This window comes from Berghia stephanieae, chromosome 2 (assembly GCF_034508935.2).
Source record: "Berghia stephanieae isolate SIO BIC M18660-M18661 chromosome 2, UCSD_Bste_1.3, whole genome shotgun sequence".
Classification (NCBI taxonomy): domain Eukaryota; kingdom Metazoa; phylum Mollusca; class Gastropoda; order Nudibranchia; family Aeolidiidae; genus Berghia; species Berghia stephanieae.
Window position 1 is genome coordinate 6,727,615 of NC_088361.1, and position 17,748 is coordinate 6,745,362.

General features: G+C 34.0%; 1 protein-coding gene across 2 annotated transcripts in view; it reads right to left on the reverse strand.

Moving 5' to 3' along the window:
- Positions 1-1,789: 1,789 nt before the first annotated feature.
- Positions 1,790-17,748, reverse strand: part of LOC144964229 (WD repeat-containing protein 91-like) — a 21,672-nt gene continuing 5,713 nt past the window's right edge. For both annotated transcript variants that reach the window (XM_078898276.1, XM_078898275.1), the window contains exons 6-17: positions 17,398-17,581; positions 16,790-17,086; positions 14,815-15,013; positions 14,361-14,389; positions 12,825-12,922; positions 12,302-12,398; positions 10,970-11,067; positions 9,391-9,535; positions 7,538-7,646; positions 5,846-5,955; positions 5,360-5,533; positions 1,790-3,555 (exon numbers count right to left, since the gene is read on the reverse strand). In XM_078898276.1, the coding sequence (XP_078754402.1) occupies positions 3,373-3,555; positions 5,360-5,533; positions 5,846-5,955; positions 7,538-7,646; positions 9,391-9,535; positions 10,970-11,067; positions 12,302-12,398; positions 12,825-12,922; positions 14,361-14,389; positions 14,815-15,013; positions 16,790-17,086; positions 17,398-17,581 (1,723 nt within the window). In that variant the 3' untranslated portion in view covers positions 1,790-3,372. The remainder of the gene's footprint in view (positions 3,556-5,359; positions 5,534-5,845; positions 5,956-7,537; positions 7,647-9,390; positions 9,536-10,969; positions 11,068-12,301; positions 12,399-12,824; positions 12,923-14,360; positions 14,390-14,814; positions 15,014-16,789; positions 17,087-17,397; positions 17,582-17,748) is intronic.

A 17,748-nucleotide genomic window follows, 5' to 3' on the forward strand; every position in this document is an offset into this window, starting at 1 on the left:
AAGCTCATGCTGGAGAGCATGACAACAGATGTTGATTACAGTGGAGCACCGCATGCTTGTAATTTATGTGACCTTCCATTTTCTGACAATGATATTTTGCTTTTAGATTCACTTCCAGACTTTCCTAGTAAACTGTCAACTGATGAGACAATGCCTCTTTTTTATATTGCAGGTTATATTGCATCGAAACACCCTGATCTCCAAGGCAACATGTCATCGTTTCCCACTGAGACTACTTCTTTTACAGCAACGCTTTCTCGTGGTGGTTTGAGCTGTCCTTCAGAAGGGCTTTTTCAATTTGTTCTCTTGTGTTTTGGATTTTTCAGACAGACAGTGGAGCTATCATGTAGGCGTAGATATCTCAATTTATTCAAAGAATTTCCTCGTTTTTTCAGATTGGACTGTTCCATACCAGACGCTGCAATTTCAAGACTCGTTAATATTTTGCTAAAGAATTATTGCAGGGAAAATGTGGAGGAAAGAAATGTTGAGCGGAGTGCAAGGAAGATAAGAAAGCTGACATCAACATAAGACATCATTATCAAGCATCCTTTCTCCCCCCCCCCCCCCCCCCCCCTGCCCCAATGTTAAATTTTTATGTCCATGAATGTGAATATTAATTCTCGAATTTCAGAGACACTCTCAAATAATTTTCTTCTTATATCCTCAGAATCGCCAATATTACTTACAGGGCCATGTATGTATTTCTATGTATTTAGTTATTTTAAAAAAAAACAAAAAAAAAACCTTAATGCGGCCACATTTTGATTGTGACGGTCACAAGCCCGTTAAACGCAGAGTGAGGTACAAATTGTGTCATGAAATGGAATCATCTGGATTATTCTTCCAATGGATTAAGATTATGGTGTGTTTCTTATTTGGATAAATATTTCTGAGGATTAATTTGTGGTTGTGATATTCATGGCATGTAAGTAGACACCCTTAGATTTGGATATTTTTCACTTTCTTTTTCTTACTAGACTACTTGTCAAGTTGTATTCCAACAATGTGAATAATAGCATTTCTATCCCTCACTACTATTACTCTTAAGTTAATAGACTTAGATTAAAAGTACATGTCAGTGCTAATGGAGAATATGAACTAACAACTAATAACAATGAAATATGAAATAGATATAGTCTTCTTAGAAATAAGTAGTAATCATGTCATGATAATCATCCTTATTATTATTATTATTATTATTATTATTATCATCTTATAATAATAATAATAATAATAATAATAATAATAATAATAATAATAATATAATAGTAGATCTTTATTGTCCATAAATATGGCAATGTGTCATAGAACTAGAAATATTCAGATTTTATGGGGTTTCTTCTTGATATTTCGTACTGTTTACAAAATAATAACTATCAATTTGAATTGCCCTTAATTAACCCATCTGTGATTTAAGCAATTATAATCAAGGTTAGTTATCATCAGAGTAATATGTATTTAAACTAGAATCATGAAAAATATAATTTCTCAATAAAAATAGTTGTAGAGAGGCACTTTTAAAAAGCGTTTTAAACGTTTCGTAATTCGTACAGATTCATTGAGGCCCAGTTTTTAGGCCCCCAATAGAATCGATTCTCTGTCTGTTCACCTAGGCTTCAATTGATCTGAAGTGGTGGATAGAGAGAAAGAGAGAGAGCGGGGGGGGGGGGGGGGGGGGGGGGGGGGGGTTGGAGGAAGAGAAATGATTGTATTCTGGGGACCTGGGTTGAATCCTTAAAAGTAGCATTGTCTTGCCAAGTTTTTTTTATGAATATAAGACAATGTAATTCTGTATCCATTTAATTTTAGCTAATAGAATTTAGCATTCTCATTCATTCTCTTGATGAAACCTGAACAAAATGCAGTGGAATTCTGATAAAGTCAACACCGCGAGACCAGAAAGATCGGTTGACTTTAAGCAATATTGACTTTATCCATTATCAATGGAACATACTTATATAAAGAACAGAAAATGTGGGATCAATAGGAGGTGTTGATTTTAATCAGACGTTTACTTTATGTGGATTCTACAGCAGTTGAATTTGAATCAGGAATTCGTCAAACTTTTCTGATGTCCTTAGTATTTGAACTAAACCATCTATTATAATGATACATTTAAGAATGGACATTTTCATAGGTATACGGTGAAATTAACAAATGGCACTAGCAACCAAAGAAATGACATGGATAAATATTGTAAGTTTTAACATCGTAATTTGAAAGACGTGGCACACATTCTAGATTGATAAATACAATACAGTTACAGGAATATAAGTATTAGTAAATAAAGCATTATTTGGAAAAGAGCAATGCATATTATAGCCAAAATAGAAATTAAGGAATGGACAAATAAAAACATGACAGAATCTGACAAAAATGATTGACATCAATAAACTTATGATTTAAAAAGTCAACTAAAATACTGTTACATTCGATGACCATTCATAAATTGAAACCAACTGAGTTGTGGTCTACCATAGGCAAGGTATTTGCAAGGGAGAAGCAAGTTTCGAGGGATGAGATCAGGGTCTGTGTAATTAATATGGGTGATAATATTACAAAGAAGCTGCTTTAAACTAATTTCAAAAACAATCAAACCATACGAAATACGAAATTCATAAAGAAATGCTCAGAGATATTGTAAACATATTTTTCACAACTAACAATTTTTTCTAGTACATCGTTTGAATTTCGTGTAGAAATAAATCCAAACAATAGCAGAAAAAAAAATCATTTTTATCATAAGATACTAACTACAGTAAATATTTCCCTTTATTATCTGTGCCAGAAGGGTATAATATTATTAATCAATAAATTGATATGCTGAGAGTTTTTAAACTGACAACTGTTTTGTCGCTGTTGGAACATTTACTTTGATAAAACAGTCGCATTACGAAACAACAAAGATATCTATTGTAAGTCATGTCTTCCACTCTCCCCACATCAGATCCTTTTTCGCAATTTTCTTAAAATCTATGGTGCTCATGTTTTGAACATCTCACAATAACAAGAAAAATATCAACAATGATTTGTGACCCACTATCTCAGTTTCGGAATTATTTGAGCTAAATCTAATGTTGAAAATGGAATATAAAGCAAAATTAAGTCATCTGAATTACAAAAATTGAGCTTTTGTAGTTGAAGAAACTTTAATCATACTTTGCAAAACAAAAACACATTAACTGAGCTCAAATTTCATAATTTAGATTTTAAATTCAATCTTTAGTGTCTGATCTGCTCTGACTTTATACCACAATGACACAGTGGGTCACAAATGAATGTTCTACAAATAAATTAAAGTATTTTTCAAAAAATCACCTTAACTCTTGACAACAGGCGCCATTCTGTTTAGGTTTTTCTTTAAAATGTTCATTTTGACAAAAGCGTGGATATCTTGATGCGGCCATCGGCTGACCCGGTCAGGCAGTGTTTGGTGTCTTGGGATGGGATGGATGAGAATGTCTCCTGGGAAGGACTCCAATCCACAGTCAAGACAGGAGCCTGGTGGCCCTTGAGTTCCATAACAGGCGATGGCCCTGATTGGCCTTCAAGCTGAATCAATGAGTTATTTGAGATAGAGAGAAAAAAAAGTAGTAAAAATGAGGAGATTTCATCAAAACATGTAAGACAAATATATGTTCCAAATAGGAATTTACGATCTTCGACTGACAAAACAAGCTTACTCTTAGATATAATTATGATATTTTATGGCGGCCGTTCCTTTACCCACACTGGGTGCTTGTTTGGAATGACTTGCCCAGAAGGATAAGTGAAACGAAATCTATTGATAGTTTTAAATCATTGTTCTACTACCTTTTCACCGTTACATTTTCATGGTATTGATAGGATATTACATAGACTGCTGCTAATGATATCATTGTGGTATATGTTTTATATATGCCACTTTTGTATATTGAATTCAGCATCATACAGTGATGAAAATGCGCGATATAAATGCTTTGTATAATTATTATTATTTTATTATTCTACGTTTTAACTTTGCTAATAGATAACAAACAATTACAGAAATACAATTAAAACATAATAAACATAATAATTTTTATTTCATAATTAATAAAGTAAAAATTAAATACAAAAGGTAAAAGTAAGAGTCTATAAAATTTTTAAAGTGTGAAAGATATAAACATTCTCTCTGGAATTGGTAATCGAACGGTATTGTGCCTCTTCTTGTAAAAAAAGGTCAAGCTATAATACAAGGTGGTTTTTTTTTTCACTACCCGGTAGAGAATTGAATTGAAATAGCTTAAAAACTCAATCAATTGTTTGACGAGTTTTTATTTTTCTTCCAATTTTTGCATTAAATAATCGCTTGATTAAAATTTCTCCCTTCTTCCAAAAGCGGAACTGTATTGTAACAGCTTATAGCATCTTCCAGAAATTTTCACCACAAAAAACTTGAATTAAGAAGGAAAACTATGCAAAATACTGAATGTTTCTATCATTTCTAATTTTTAAGCTAAATCAATTATTTATAGGGTAGTAATAAAAAAACACCCTGTATTGTAAAACTCTGATCCATGTATCCTTGGGTAAGATATTTAAAAAACAACCGAACTGTACTCAGGTATAAATGAGTGGCTAGAGTGCTAGTAACAAAAAAGGGTAAAGAACAGGTGGCCTGTACTATATGAAATTGAGATTAAGTTCGCTTTAGAAGAAAAAAAAATTGAAGCATTGTTAAGCGCATAAAGCACCATGGATCAATCAAAATGAATTATATAAAAGTACATGTTCATTTCATTTACCAAATTAATATTTACCCTACTAACCGCACCATGTGCTTAGAAAATTATTGGCAGGCAATGTGATCATATTTTGTAAACTAAGAGCAAATATTTCAAGTAGCAAAAGCTATGCGCCCAGCAAGTATCCAGTAATGCTACTATTTTAATTGATACAATACTGTCTTGCTGTTTTCTGAAAGAAAAAAGAAAAACCCTGAAAAATATATGTGGTCTTGTGGTATGACACCCCCTTTTGGATCGGAAGGTCCGGGTTTGTGTCCTGCTCTGAGTGACGTATAGTTGAGTCCTTGGAAAAGGCTCTTTACTCAAATTCTACGCTGTACTCAGGTGTAAAATGACCATTGTTAACAGCATTGTCTCGTTGTGAAAAAAATTTGTAATTTTGCCAAACAGGCGTCATGTCTCGTCCTACAAGTTAAGTGTTGCTTTTGGGAAGGGACCCCTTGTAAAGAGCTTTGAGCAAATTTAATGGATATCGCGCTATATAAAAGCTCAATTTTATGAGTCAAAATTTAGCTTTCCATTTATTCCATCCATTCATTTCATCCAGGAAACACAGGATAATGTGATGGGTTTTATCGTACACTCACTTTATATATGGCTCCTTTAACACCCTTGTAGGTGAGTAGATAGTGGCCACTGGCATCCAAGGAGAGTAAACGGCCACGACAGCTTCCCACACAATTAGATTTTTGGACTTGTCTGGCTCCAATGTAAAATGTGTTCACCACATGGCCTGGCTGGGATAGGTTCCACTGACTTAGCTGGTGGTTTTGACATCAAAAACAATTATACAGTGTAATTTTTACGATGGCAATGGTAATGAGGATGAGGATGATATTGATAATGATTATGATGGTGATGGTGATACTGTTGATAGTGATTATAATCAGGATTATGATGGTACTTTATATAATGACTATTGTGATAAAGATGATGATGAAGATGAATGATGAAGATGACAACAAGAAAAAAAATCATGAATCCTCTCACTATTAACTATTGTTTTTGTCTGTGTCTGGCAATAACTCTCTGTTCTTGATCATGACATGGATATTGCTTTGACAGCTACTCACCTTCCCCTCATTATCCATACTGTATACATCTCCCTTCCCCCGGATTTGGATTGTGTGAATTGGACTGTTGTGTGCCTGCCATTTCAAAGCTGCTGTAGATTTACCTTCATCTAATTTTTTTGTATTAAAACAAAAAAGATCAAGTTCAAGATTACTTCTACAATACAATGAAATATCTTATCAAGAGCTAAAAAATAAAAATAAAATAAATAAATAAAAAAGAGAGAGAAAAAATATAAAAGAATGTATAAAAATAAATAGTGAACATTCATTAACAGCAAAACCAGTCTTACTGCCACAATTCCGATCTTGGCTCAGTTGGCAGTATTATCAGTTGGTGGAGTAACAAATGAATTGTAATAATCAAATACAATAATCTAATGCTGTTCTCAACATGAATTCTGCAATGAACAAAGCCGTAGTAAAGCGAGGGAGCAGTACCATTTATTTTCATTGTGAAGAGGAGTATTTGGACATACAGATGAAATAACATTCAGATCGTGACCCATCTGTCTATTTCTTGTTTCCCCTGCTAAGATATAACTAAAGGCTTGGTTTTGAGATCGTTGTAACATTAAAGAGCAATTCTGTTTTAAGAAAAAGTCAAGGAGGAAAAGACAAAAGATAAAGGTGCCTGTTGAAATCTTATCAACACCTTTGAAATTCTATAAAAGATATGGAATACAAGGAATTTAAATAATTAATATCACAGCAGGATCTCCTTTACAATCAATATTTTGTTTGTTTTGTTTGTTTTTAAGGGTTTTACAGCCCTTGGGACACATTAAGGTCATAACAGCGCCAGTAAAAAGGAAGAAATGGGATTCTCAAAAAATGATAGATTTACATTTAAAGCATCAAAGAAAAAGTAAGATGAAAAGGACTGATTCAAATATGTTTTTAAGGGTTTTACGGCGCTTGCAACACATTAAAGTCATATCAGCGCCAGTAAAAAGGAAGAAAATGGGATAGTAAAAAGTTCTAGAATTACAATAAAGCATCCAAGAAAATGGAAGACAAAGGGGAATTGGTTCAAATATGAAATAGGTGTAGATTCCAAAAGCACTCTATCAAAGTACTTAGTTTGAGATCACTAAAAGTATCATCCAGACACAAGCACAGGTCCCCGCTAAGAGGAACACACTCAAATGTTTTACAAATCATATATAATATAAAGAAAGCATAATACAGTGCATAACAGAGAGATGATTTACAATGAAAAAAATATCATCTCCCAAAACTAACTATACATTCAACTGTTTCCCTCTCAGCCAGGGGATCTGGCCAGGACCAGGACAAAACCAAGTAATCTCATTCCAAGACAAAGACAGAAAGCATGTTGGAAAACAGATATAAGGGGATAGAAGACACAGTATGTACCCCCCTGCCCACTATGGGAGGTCAGGAACCCCACCCAGTGATTCAAATAGAGAATAGATGTAGATTCCAAGAGTGCGCTACGTATCAGTCTACTTAGTTTAAGATCACCTGAATAATCCCATTCCAAGACAAAGATATAAAGCAACTCAGAAAATGATGTAGAGGGATAGAAAACACAACTCCTGCCCACAATGGGAGGTCAAAAGACCCCATTTAAAATCAAAGACTTAAATGTTTTTCACTATACATGAGCCTTGAGAGGATAAAAACGTTGATGAAGTCGAAATTAAATTTCAAGATGTTTTCCCTTACCAAAGATTCTCACAACCCCATCAGCACCACCAGTCATCAACTGTCCATTTGGAGTGTAACATGAGCACGTTATAGCATTGCAAATGTCTGAGTCAACTTGAAGAGTTTTCTGTTTGAACAAAATTCATTGATAAATGAATTAATGTACACAAAATGGAATCAACTATGAACTAGCAATACGAGCACAGTCCTATTTTTCTTCCTTTTCTATTTTAGGCAATTAAGGGCAAGAATTAAACCCAAATTTGCTCACTTAGATAACAAAGGTCACTTCTCTAGACATTTGACATTTGTTGGATGGATTATCTCTCTTCTCTCATCAAATGTGCCATCTGAAGGAAAAAGACCGTGTGTTTACTTGTAATAAGAGGTCACATACGGTCTTTTTTCCTTAAGACAACAAAAACAGTTCACAATACCAAGCAGTATAATCTTTTATAAAATAAAACATTTAAAAATTAACTGTAATTATAATCTCACACCAAGCTAAATATTACATCTAAAAGAGCTGAAATTGGAAGTGTAAGTTTGCAAAAGTTTCCACATAATTGATAAAAAATAAAATTTAATATATGACTTTGACAAAATACAGTGTTTACATTTTTGTATTTGACTATTGCGTCTCAGTTATCAAGAATCTTGAAACTTGCTTTAATGAGTTATGCAATCAAAGATTCAAAAATTTAAATTAAAAAAAAATAATAAATAAATAAATAAAATAATTAATGGCTAGACTTTTAACTCACTCAATCCTAGAGGTTTTTGCGACTTTTCAAAATTGGAAAAAATTGTATTAAAAATGAGCATGTACATAAATAGTTTTATTCAACTATCATTAACATGTAAAAACTAAAAACAGTAGATTTGATACTACGCCTCTAATTTGTCTCAGAAAAATGTAATAAATAGGCTTGGGGTAAAAGTAATCCTGGTAAACAACGGATATGATCGGTGTTAGGGTTGAGTGAGTTAAACAATCAACTAAAGGTTTGTCTTTAGTGTTGACATACCCAGGATCAAAAATTCTTTCTATCCCAATAATAAGTGCATTTTAAAAATATATATGTAACTACTTTCAGTCCCCTACTAGTCCCATTTCTTCATAGACCTTTAAGCATCACAAGCGTCAACATATCCTATAAAGTGAAAAACAAGATTATCAAGCCACTCAAAAAATCAGCTTTTCGTTGTTTAACTCCAATCCCCTTCATTGTAATTTACATAGCTATCAAATGCTGTCATCAAATATTCTATGTTTTGATCTGTTATCAACCTAACAATCATTGCTTTGCTGTAAATAAATTGGAATTTAAAATGTGAAATATCGAAATAAAATTGATACAGCAGAGAACAACATAAGCAACACGACTAGTTTCAAAGTCAAATTTTTCTTCAGCAATGTAGGGCTCCTGATACCTCAGTTGGTAGAGCACTCGCTTACCATGCAAAGGGACCAAGATCGATTTTTCTGACTCGACCGTCCACCCAGCAGTGAATGGGTAGCTGAGTCTGTTAGATTTGGGGGAAAGTACTTTGCGATAGAAGAGCGTCCTATCCAAAGGATAGCAAGAAATTGCTATTATTCGTTTCATGCTACAGAAACCAGGATAAACTCCAGCTCCATGGGTCCAATGGCTCTGAAGGGCATTCAAAGTTGTTTGTTCTTTTTATGTTACTTTCTAATAGTTCATCACTTCGAACAATCTAACCTATACAGAAAATAGAAAAAAAATACTAATCAATTAAACTAATCAATTCATTAATGTAAATTTTATTCCATCCTAATCCTTTTGTTATATTGATCATATTATATCAACAAAATATTAACTATTGTCAAATTATCTCTATCTTACGTCCAGCTTGAGTGTTTTCAAATCCCACTGAAAGAGTTTTCCTGAAACTGAACTTGGGTTAAAGGTGAAAGGGCAAATGTTGCTTGTGGCACAAACAAAGTGGTTGCCGTTCGGACTTGAAGATATATCCGTCACTCTCATGCAGCTATCAAATAAATTGAAGCAGAAGAGAAGAAAATGAATATTGCATAATTTTCAAAGCAAAAAAATTTTATTTACTGATGATAAAGTATTAATCATTGCATTTTATTTTGTTTATTTGCATTAACAATGCCACTCCCTCATCTCTCATTCAGTATTTTGTTGACAAAGAGGAAACCCTAAACATCCACATATTATTTGTCTCCGTAAATTGAAGTGAAACTTCTATTTCATATTATTAAATGTTAATAAAATGTTCTGATTGTATTTTCATATACATTATGAGAGCAATAATACTAAGAGAGTTTATATATACAAGGGGTATTCCAATAGCTCAGTTGGCAGAGCACTCACTTCACCTGCAAAGGGACTGAGATCAATCCCGGGTGAAGTCAAGATTATTTACAGAACCCCCTGTCCACCCAGCAGTGATTGGTTAGTTGGGACTATTAGATCTGATGGAAAGTACTTTGTGATAGACTAGCATATTACATGGTATCAAATGATTGCTATTGTTTGTTTTGTTTTTAAGGGTTTTACGGCGCTTGCAACACATTTAGGTCATATCAGCGCCAGTAAAAAGGAAGAAAATGGGATAATAAAAAGTTTGAGAATTACAATTAAAGCATCCAAGAATAAGGCAGACAAAGGGGAATTGGTTCAAATAGGGAACAGATGTAGGTTCCAAGAGCACACTTTCAGTGTACTTAGTTTGAGATCACCTAAAAGTCTAATCCAGACACAAGCACTGGTCCCCACTAAGAGGAATACACTCAAATGTTTACAAATCATATATTATACATAGACAAATCATAATACAGTGCATAACAGAGAGATGGTTTACAAGGAAAAAAATATCATCTCCCAAAACTAACTATACAATTGACTGTATCCCTCCCAGCCAGGGTATCCAGCCAGGGCCAGGACAAAACCAAGTAATCTCATTCCAAGACAAAGAAAGAAAGCATGTTGGAAAACAGATATAGGGAGATATAAGACACAGTAAGCACTTCCCTGCCCACTATGGCAGATCAGAACCCCACCCAGAAAGTACTTTGTGATAGACTAGCGTGTTACATGGTAGCAAATGATTGCTATTGTCTATTTCACACTATAGAAACCGGATCCATGGGCCTTTCGGTTCTTAAGACTACTTTAAATATACGATAGGATGAAGAATGATGAACAACATATGTGACCCAATGTCTCAAAACGGTATTATGTCGCGATGAACCAGATGCCATAAAGTCAAGTTCTAGTTAAACTGGCCAAAAATATAAATTATTGGTATTTAGCACTCTAAAATATGATATTCATTCTCCTCAATAAAACATATAAACTCAACTTAAGTCTGATATTTCTGGCTAAAAATTCAATTTTCAGCAACTTAATCATTCCGACTTAATACCGTTTTGAGACGAGGGGTCACATATCTTACTTTTGTGGGTTGTCAGGTTGTATTTCTACCTCTCTGTAGGTCTTACTCTCCTTCACATCAAACAAACGGATACTACCACTTTTGTTTCCAAGAAGAAGCTAAACAATGAAAATATATGAATAAATCGTTGAAATTATGCACTTTTAAAACACATCTGACTACGAATCAGTCACTTCAATAGGCGTGATACAAGTGTTATGAGTAATCAAAATATGATGAAATGATAAAAATTTTTGAGCTTTTAATTTTATACTTAATTCTATACAGCATAATTTGTTGAGTATAGGCTTAAAACACCAAAGAGCATTAATTGATGGCTTTCTCCTTTAAAGCCAACTGAGAGAGTCTGAGAGTTACATAAAAGTGAATGGAGAAGGCACTTGTGTTGATAATAACAAGAAATGAAGTGGGTAAGAAAATGCCAGATGACAATAGAGAATTGGAGTAGTGGATAGCTCAGACAGTAGAGCCACGCTTTCCCCGGCCAGGCGGAGTTGTCATACCAGTAGGTCATGAGTTTGAGCCCCCATCACCGCTGCGAAATTTTTATTCTCTGGTACTTTCCTACCCAGAGTTACAGACCAGTGACCTTAAACATATCAAATGACATAATATCATCCTAATCTTAATCAATAACACAAATAAATGTCTCATCTTACCGTATGAGCAACACAAGATTGTTATGAAGATTTCAGAGTATGGTTTATTATAGAAAATAAATCGAGCTTTTATATAGCGCAATATCCCCTGAACGGGCTCAAAACACTCTACAAGGGGTCCCTGACCAACAGCAACATTAACATGTAGGACGGGACATGACGCCTGTTAGACGATATTACAATTTTTTTCTGATAGCGACAATGCTGTTAACAGGCAGGTACTCATTTTACACCTGAGCATGGTGAGAGAATGTGAGTAAAGAGCCTTCTCCAAGGACTCAACTATGCGCTGAGCAAGAGTCGAACCCAAGATCTTCACATCCAAAAGTGAGGGTAATACCACAAGACCACATGACCGCACAAATTATATGTAATTATTTAAGACCTGAAAAATCTTTATGAAACATTAGTGGGTCACTAATCAATTTTTTAAGTTTATTTTTTAATGTATTTATTTCAATATGTTTCTGCTACATAGGGAAGTGACAAGAAAATCATACATCTATTATTTATGTTGTTTGTCACTAGACAATGGAAAAAGTTACGAATACAATTTTGTTCTGAAAAAAAAAAAGATTTGTAAAATTTCACATCTGATGGAAAAACTGGTTGAGGATGATTTGAGATATATTCTGTGAAAAATTGTAAAAATCTCATGTAATAATAACCATACCCATCTATCCCACTTGTGATGCCAAGTTAGAGAAAGGAAGGCGGATCGTGACATGATGGTGGCTTGAGTAGTTGGCTCAGGGCTCCACATCCACACCCTGAAAATAAAATGATTATTTGCCATCAAGTGCCTCAAATTCAATTTCGGCAAAGGTTATTCTAGTCCTACATCAAACCCTGGGCAGTAAATATAATGGGAACAAAATTTTAAAAGAGGGAAGTTTCTTCGATCATCACAACACCATGATTTTGACAAACAATTAATGATGTAAATTAAAATATATCTAAGATTAACCTTTCCATATGTGACACATAGAAGAAAAAAAATGCAGAAATTCAAGGATCTTCAGAAGATTAGCATTGATTGATTGTAAGGCTTACTTCCATTGATGCAAACATCTTCAATAAGGAGGAAGAGAAATACTGTCTATTTAAGACAACTGAAGTGAAATAGTGCTCGTCTAGTTCAGCTGTAAGAACTAACTGTATATTTTCAAATAGCATTAAAGGTATAAAACCCTTACTTGACAACTCCATCCACGTCCAAGCTTGCCACATACTGTCCATTGGGACTGAACTGACCATAACACACAGAGGACCCGTGCTCCATGTATTCATCCATCTAATGAAAAAGCAACAAATGAGAATAAATAAATAAAAAGTGCTCAGAAGCGCTTAAACATTACCAGTTTTATGCAGAAGATAGTCAAATCTTTAAGTCAGCAACCTACGATCATTTACATATTTTAATAGAACGTTTCCAATCTTGCTTTGTTAAATTGAAAACTTGGATGAAACTGAACAGACAATAACTTAACGATAGTAAAACTGAAATAATATTTATCGCTCGGCCAGCAATCCTTAATAATGTAGAGTGTGAATCAATCGTTTTATGAAATAGGGTAATTGAAGCTGCTGAGGTTGTTCAAAATTTGGGTGTACTTATTGATTCATATTTGTCTTTTACCATCCAAGTAAATCGTATTGTACAGTTAATGTACATGGAAATGAGAAGAATACGTAGTGTTAGACATTTCATTACAAGAGACATCTCGGCCTTGTTAGTTAATTCTCTAATCCTGTCAAAACTAGACTATTGCAATTCTTTCCTCTCTTCTATAAATAAAGGCAAAATACAATCCTTCAGGTAGCCCAGAACGATGCTGCCAGGCTTATTTATAGAAAGAAGAGAAATCAATCTGCATCGCAATTGCTAAGATAACTCCACTGGCTTCCCGTTGAGAAACAAATAGAATACAAGATTTGTACTCGTGTTTTTAAATCACTGCTCTCTGATTGTCCTGGATACGTTAATGACATGTTTAAATTCTATGTCCCAGCCAGAAAGCTGAGATCAAAGTCTGATAATCATATTCCTGTGAAGCCAAAATTGACTCGCAAAATTGGTGAGCATGCATTTGAATATTCAGCACCCCTTATCTGAAACTCCTTTCCAAGATATATTTGAGACAGTAATGACGCAGAATTTTTAAAATCTTAAAACGTTTCTTTTTAATATGTGACACTGCAAAATTATATTACTTTGTTTCATAGTGCATGTTTGAGTGAAAGTTGTCACATTACTGTTAAGCACTTTGAGCTTGTTGAGAGAAGGGGTAAGGTGCTATATAAGAACCATATATTATTTATTATTATTAAATATTAGAAAGTGATTAGTGCTTGTGGAAAGGGATAGGAGGGGACATGTTGGCAACCATGAATTCATCTTTGTCCATCCCGCATCAGTTCTAGCTTGAATTAGGCAGAGAGTATTGCCTTTTGCCAGAGACCATAGCCTTGTAAAGAGTGTAATAATTTGTTTACTGCACAGTTAGACATTATTGAGTCAAGAATATCTTTTGCATTAGATGGGTTTATGGTTGAAAATGATCATTCTTGTTGTTTACTTCAGGACAATTTTAAAATAAAATAAAGTAGGATAAGCTTAGTGAAAAATATTGTGATGGTGCTCAAATTATGGAAATAATTCAAACTGACAGAAACTTAGGTGCAAACTAAAGATTAAGACAAAATGAATAAAAAACTGATAGGAAAACTACCTCTAGCAGCAGGAATGGGCTGTCTGGATCTGAAATAAAATAATTTCAAGAAAAAGGCATAACATTAAAATAATAATGATCCAATATGAATAAATCTCAAAAGTCATGCATTATCAAAAATAAGAAATAAAATCAAAACAATGCTCCCAACCAGTGTGATGCTTCAAAACATAGAAATCAGCGATATCAAAGGCATTATAAGTGGCGTGGACAGAACATAGAAACATCTGTAAGAGACTGAATGGGATAAATGTTTCATCACAACGGTGTTTGAAACCAATTGCAACTACTTAGCAAACGAAAGGTACATTAACTATTCCTTGTTCTTATTATCATATCTGAAAAACAACTAGAAAAAAAAAAGAATAAAATTAATAAGATGAAGATGCCAACTTCTTATTTTCAGTGTTCAATTCTTTTAACAGTACAAAAGAATAACATTTTCAAACTTTACCTGTAATATCCGGGACGATGTTCCCACTTCCTTTGCTTGACAGAGAGCTATGATCCGATTCTGTCCCTGCTGCATTCTCATTTCCTAAAGTTGCGTTTGCCACAGATGCTATGTATCTCGAAACTGATGCACTATCCATACTACCACCCATTCGTTTTAAAGATGGGCTCTTGTTACCGTCTGGGGCAGAAATGGATCTCTGAGGAATTAACCACGTTGTGAATCTTCATGTCATATTGATGACACAGTTTTAGTTTTGCGAATTATCAATAATCATCTAAAAACAAGTATGCTTTTTTTTTCTCTAAAACCCAAGTTATCCTTACCACAGAGACAAGTTTTCACCTGTTCTGAATTAAACATTAAGCCTTCAACATAGTCTTGACACAAAACCACACCCAAGGAATTTTTTTGTTTTTTTTTGTTTGTTGCTTTAGGTCTCTTCCAACACAATTGAGGTTATATGAGAGACCGCTGAAACAAAAAAACAAGCAATCTAACAAAAATAGTACATATTTAAATCAAAATCATAACCTAAAGATATCATAAGCTAAATTATAAATAACCAAGAACAAACAGGCAGAAGATTTACAGAAAAAAAAAATATCCCCTGTCAAAAATACAATCACAAACCAAAGAAGCAGGATAGGCTAGTAAAGAGAAGAAGAAACGACATCACTATCGGATCGTATACCCATGCGAACATCATAGGTATATGATTCAAGGGTGATGCTCCCATCCAACCACCCGCACACCCAAGGAATAATACTGAATTGATGACAAGAAGAGATGAATGATTAGTGGATAATAGTAATTATAATAAATCATATCCTTACCAAAGACCATCACAACTCATGAGGCTAGAAGTTAGGTTGAAATTTAAACAATATCAGCTTTCCGAAGTTTGAATAGGATTGAATGTAAACTAAATGTTCCTTGTCAGGTTGAAAATGGCAAATAATGAAGAGAGAAGCAAACAGAAGTCGAAGGGATGTGGTTATAAATTGCGGTGATGGGTCTTTTCGAGGAATTCAATTTTACAATTTTCACCATCGATTCCAAAATTATGTGTGCTTTTTCAGGTAAGAAAATAAAAAAGCAGAAAAACTAATATCTTTCAGACAAGATAATAAAAAAGCAGAAATATTACTATCTGATATATGTTTTGTATGAACAGCACCAAAAAGGGCTACAATGCAAATTTAGCTAAAAAGAGCATATCTGGTGTTTATTTTAAATACAAATCATTTCATAGATTTGAGGAAAAGTATAAAGAGCAATGAAAAAATAGGAGATACAATTAGAAGTCAGCATTGCATTGAGCAAGGCACCTCACAATAGCTCATATGCAGAGTTCTTACAAGGTGGTTCTGATTAACCAAAATAACAAAACCTCTCACGTGACCTTGAACAAGTCACCTCGCCCTAGCTCACATTGCACTGCTCTTACATAAAGTGGCTCTGATTAATCAAAGAACAAAACTCCTTGCGTGGCCATGAGTAAGTTATCTTGCTCTAGCTCATGATGCACTGTTCTTAAATAAAGTGGTTCTGACCAAAGAAAAGCTTCTTCACAGTGATGGAAAAGTTTACCAAAATAAATTATATAATGCACTGCACACTGTCCTCCTCTGTATGAGTGAACCATAGCAGATCTACACATACACTATAAGAAATTACAAGGGTAGAAAACGAAATGAAGAACAGTTGAGGAGAACATAAAAGAGAAAGACATGCTGGTATTGGTACATAAATGAAATCTCAGACACTTGAAACTTATTTAAAGAATGCACTACTATATGCACATTAGAAATTCAATGGGAAATGGAAAAGTGGTGGTTCATGGTTGATATGGAGGCTGAGAATTGAGCTAAAAACACATGAAGGATTCAGATCTAAGAAAATGAATAATGCCTTGTTTTGCTTTCATTTCTACATAATACCATTTTTCAATCACATAGCATGGTTGACTTACAGCAGCCACTATATGAGGGTTGTCATTCTTTCCTTGATCGGATGATATCCCTGATGTCATAGATGATACTGCTGTTGACGGCGTTGATGATGTTGTGGCAACTGATTGTGGAATTTGACGTCTCATTTGAACTGGCGAATGACTCGAGGAAGAAGAAGAGCCAAGACCAGACTGTTTGTTGGATGAGTTTTGAGATTGACTGGAAGCACTACTCACTGCTAGCATAGACTGCTTTCTGCTGCTGGAAGCCTTTAGTCCAGATGGTAGAGGAAACACTGATAGTTCTGTCGCTCTGGGCTTTAAAAGGTTGACAAGATATCACCATAAACAAAGGTCAAAAATGGTATAAACAAAAACCACATGTAAGTGAAAAAAAAAAAAAACAACAACAAAACATTAATTAAGAGTTATTTCTTTTGTGCAGTTAAAGTCTCTTGGTAATCCTCTTGTGCTCCAACCAAAACTTTAACATTTATTCAAAAAAATTCTTCCTCTTGACCAATAAAAAAAAAAAATACAAATAAGTACTTTGAAAAAAACCCAAAAAAAACAGAAAGCTTTAAAATGGCGTCTTCAGAGTAAGAAATTGAATTAAATCAGATGTTTACCTTTACTTCAATATTAGATGCAGCAGTGGATGCAGAGGAAGAGGAGGAAGAAGAAACTGAAGTCTTTGGTTTGGTTAAAACTGGCTCTGACTTCTTGCGGTTACCCAAAGGTGATGTTAGATTCAATGGAAAACGGCGTGTACTCTTTTGCTTTGCATCTTCAGACTCAGTTGGCTCTGTTTCACTACGGATCAATAAAATAAAATTAGATAGACAGCATGATTAGTATGTGGACAAAGTAAAACTTGGAATTTGCAAAACAGTCGATGATGATAATGAAGAGAACCTTACAAAATCTCATAACATCATACTTATTGATGAATGTAATAGTACTCAAAAACACATGTGAGC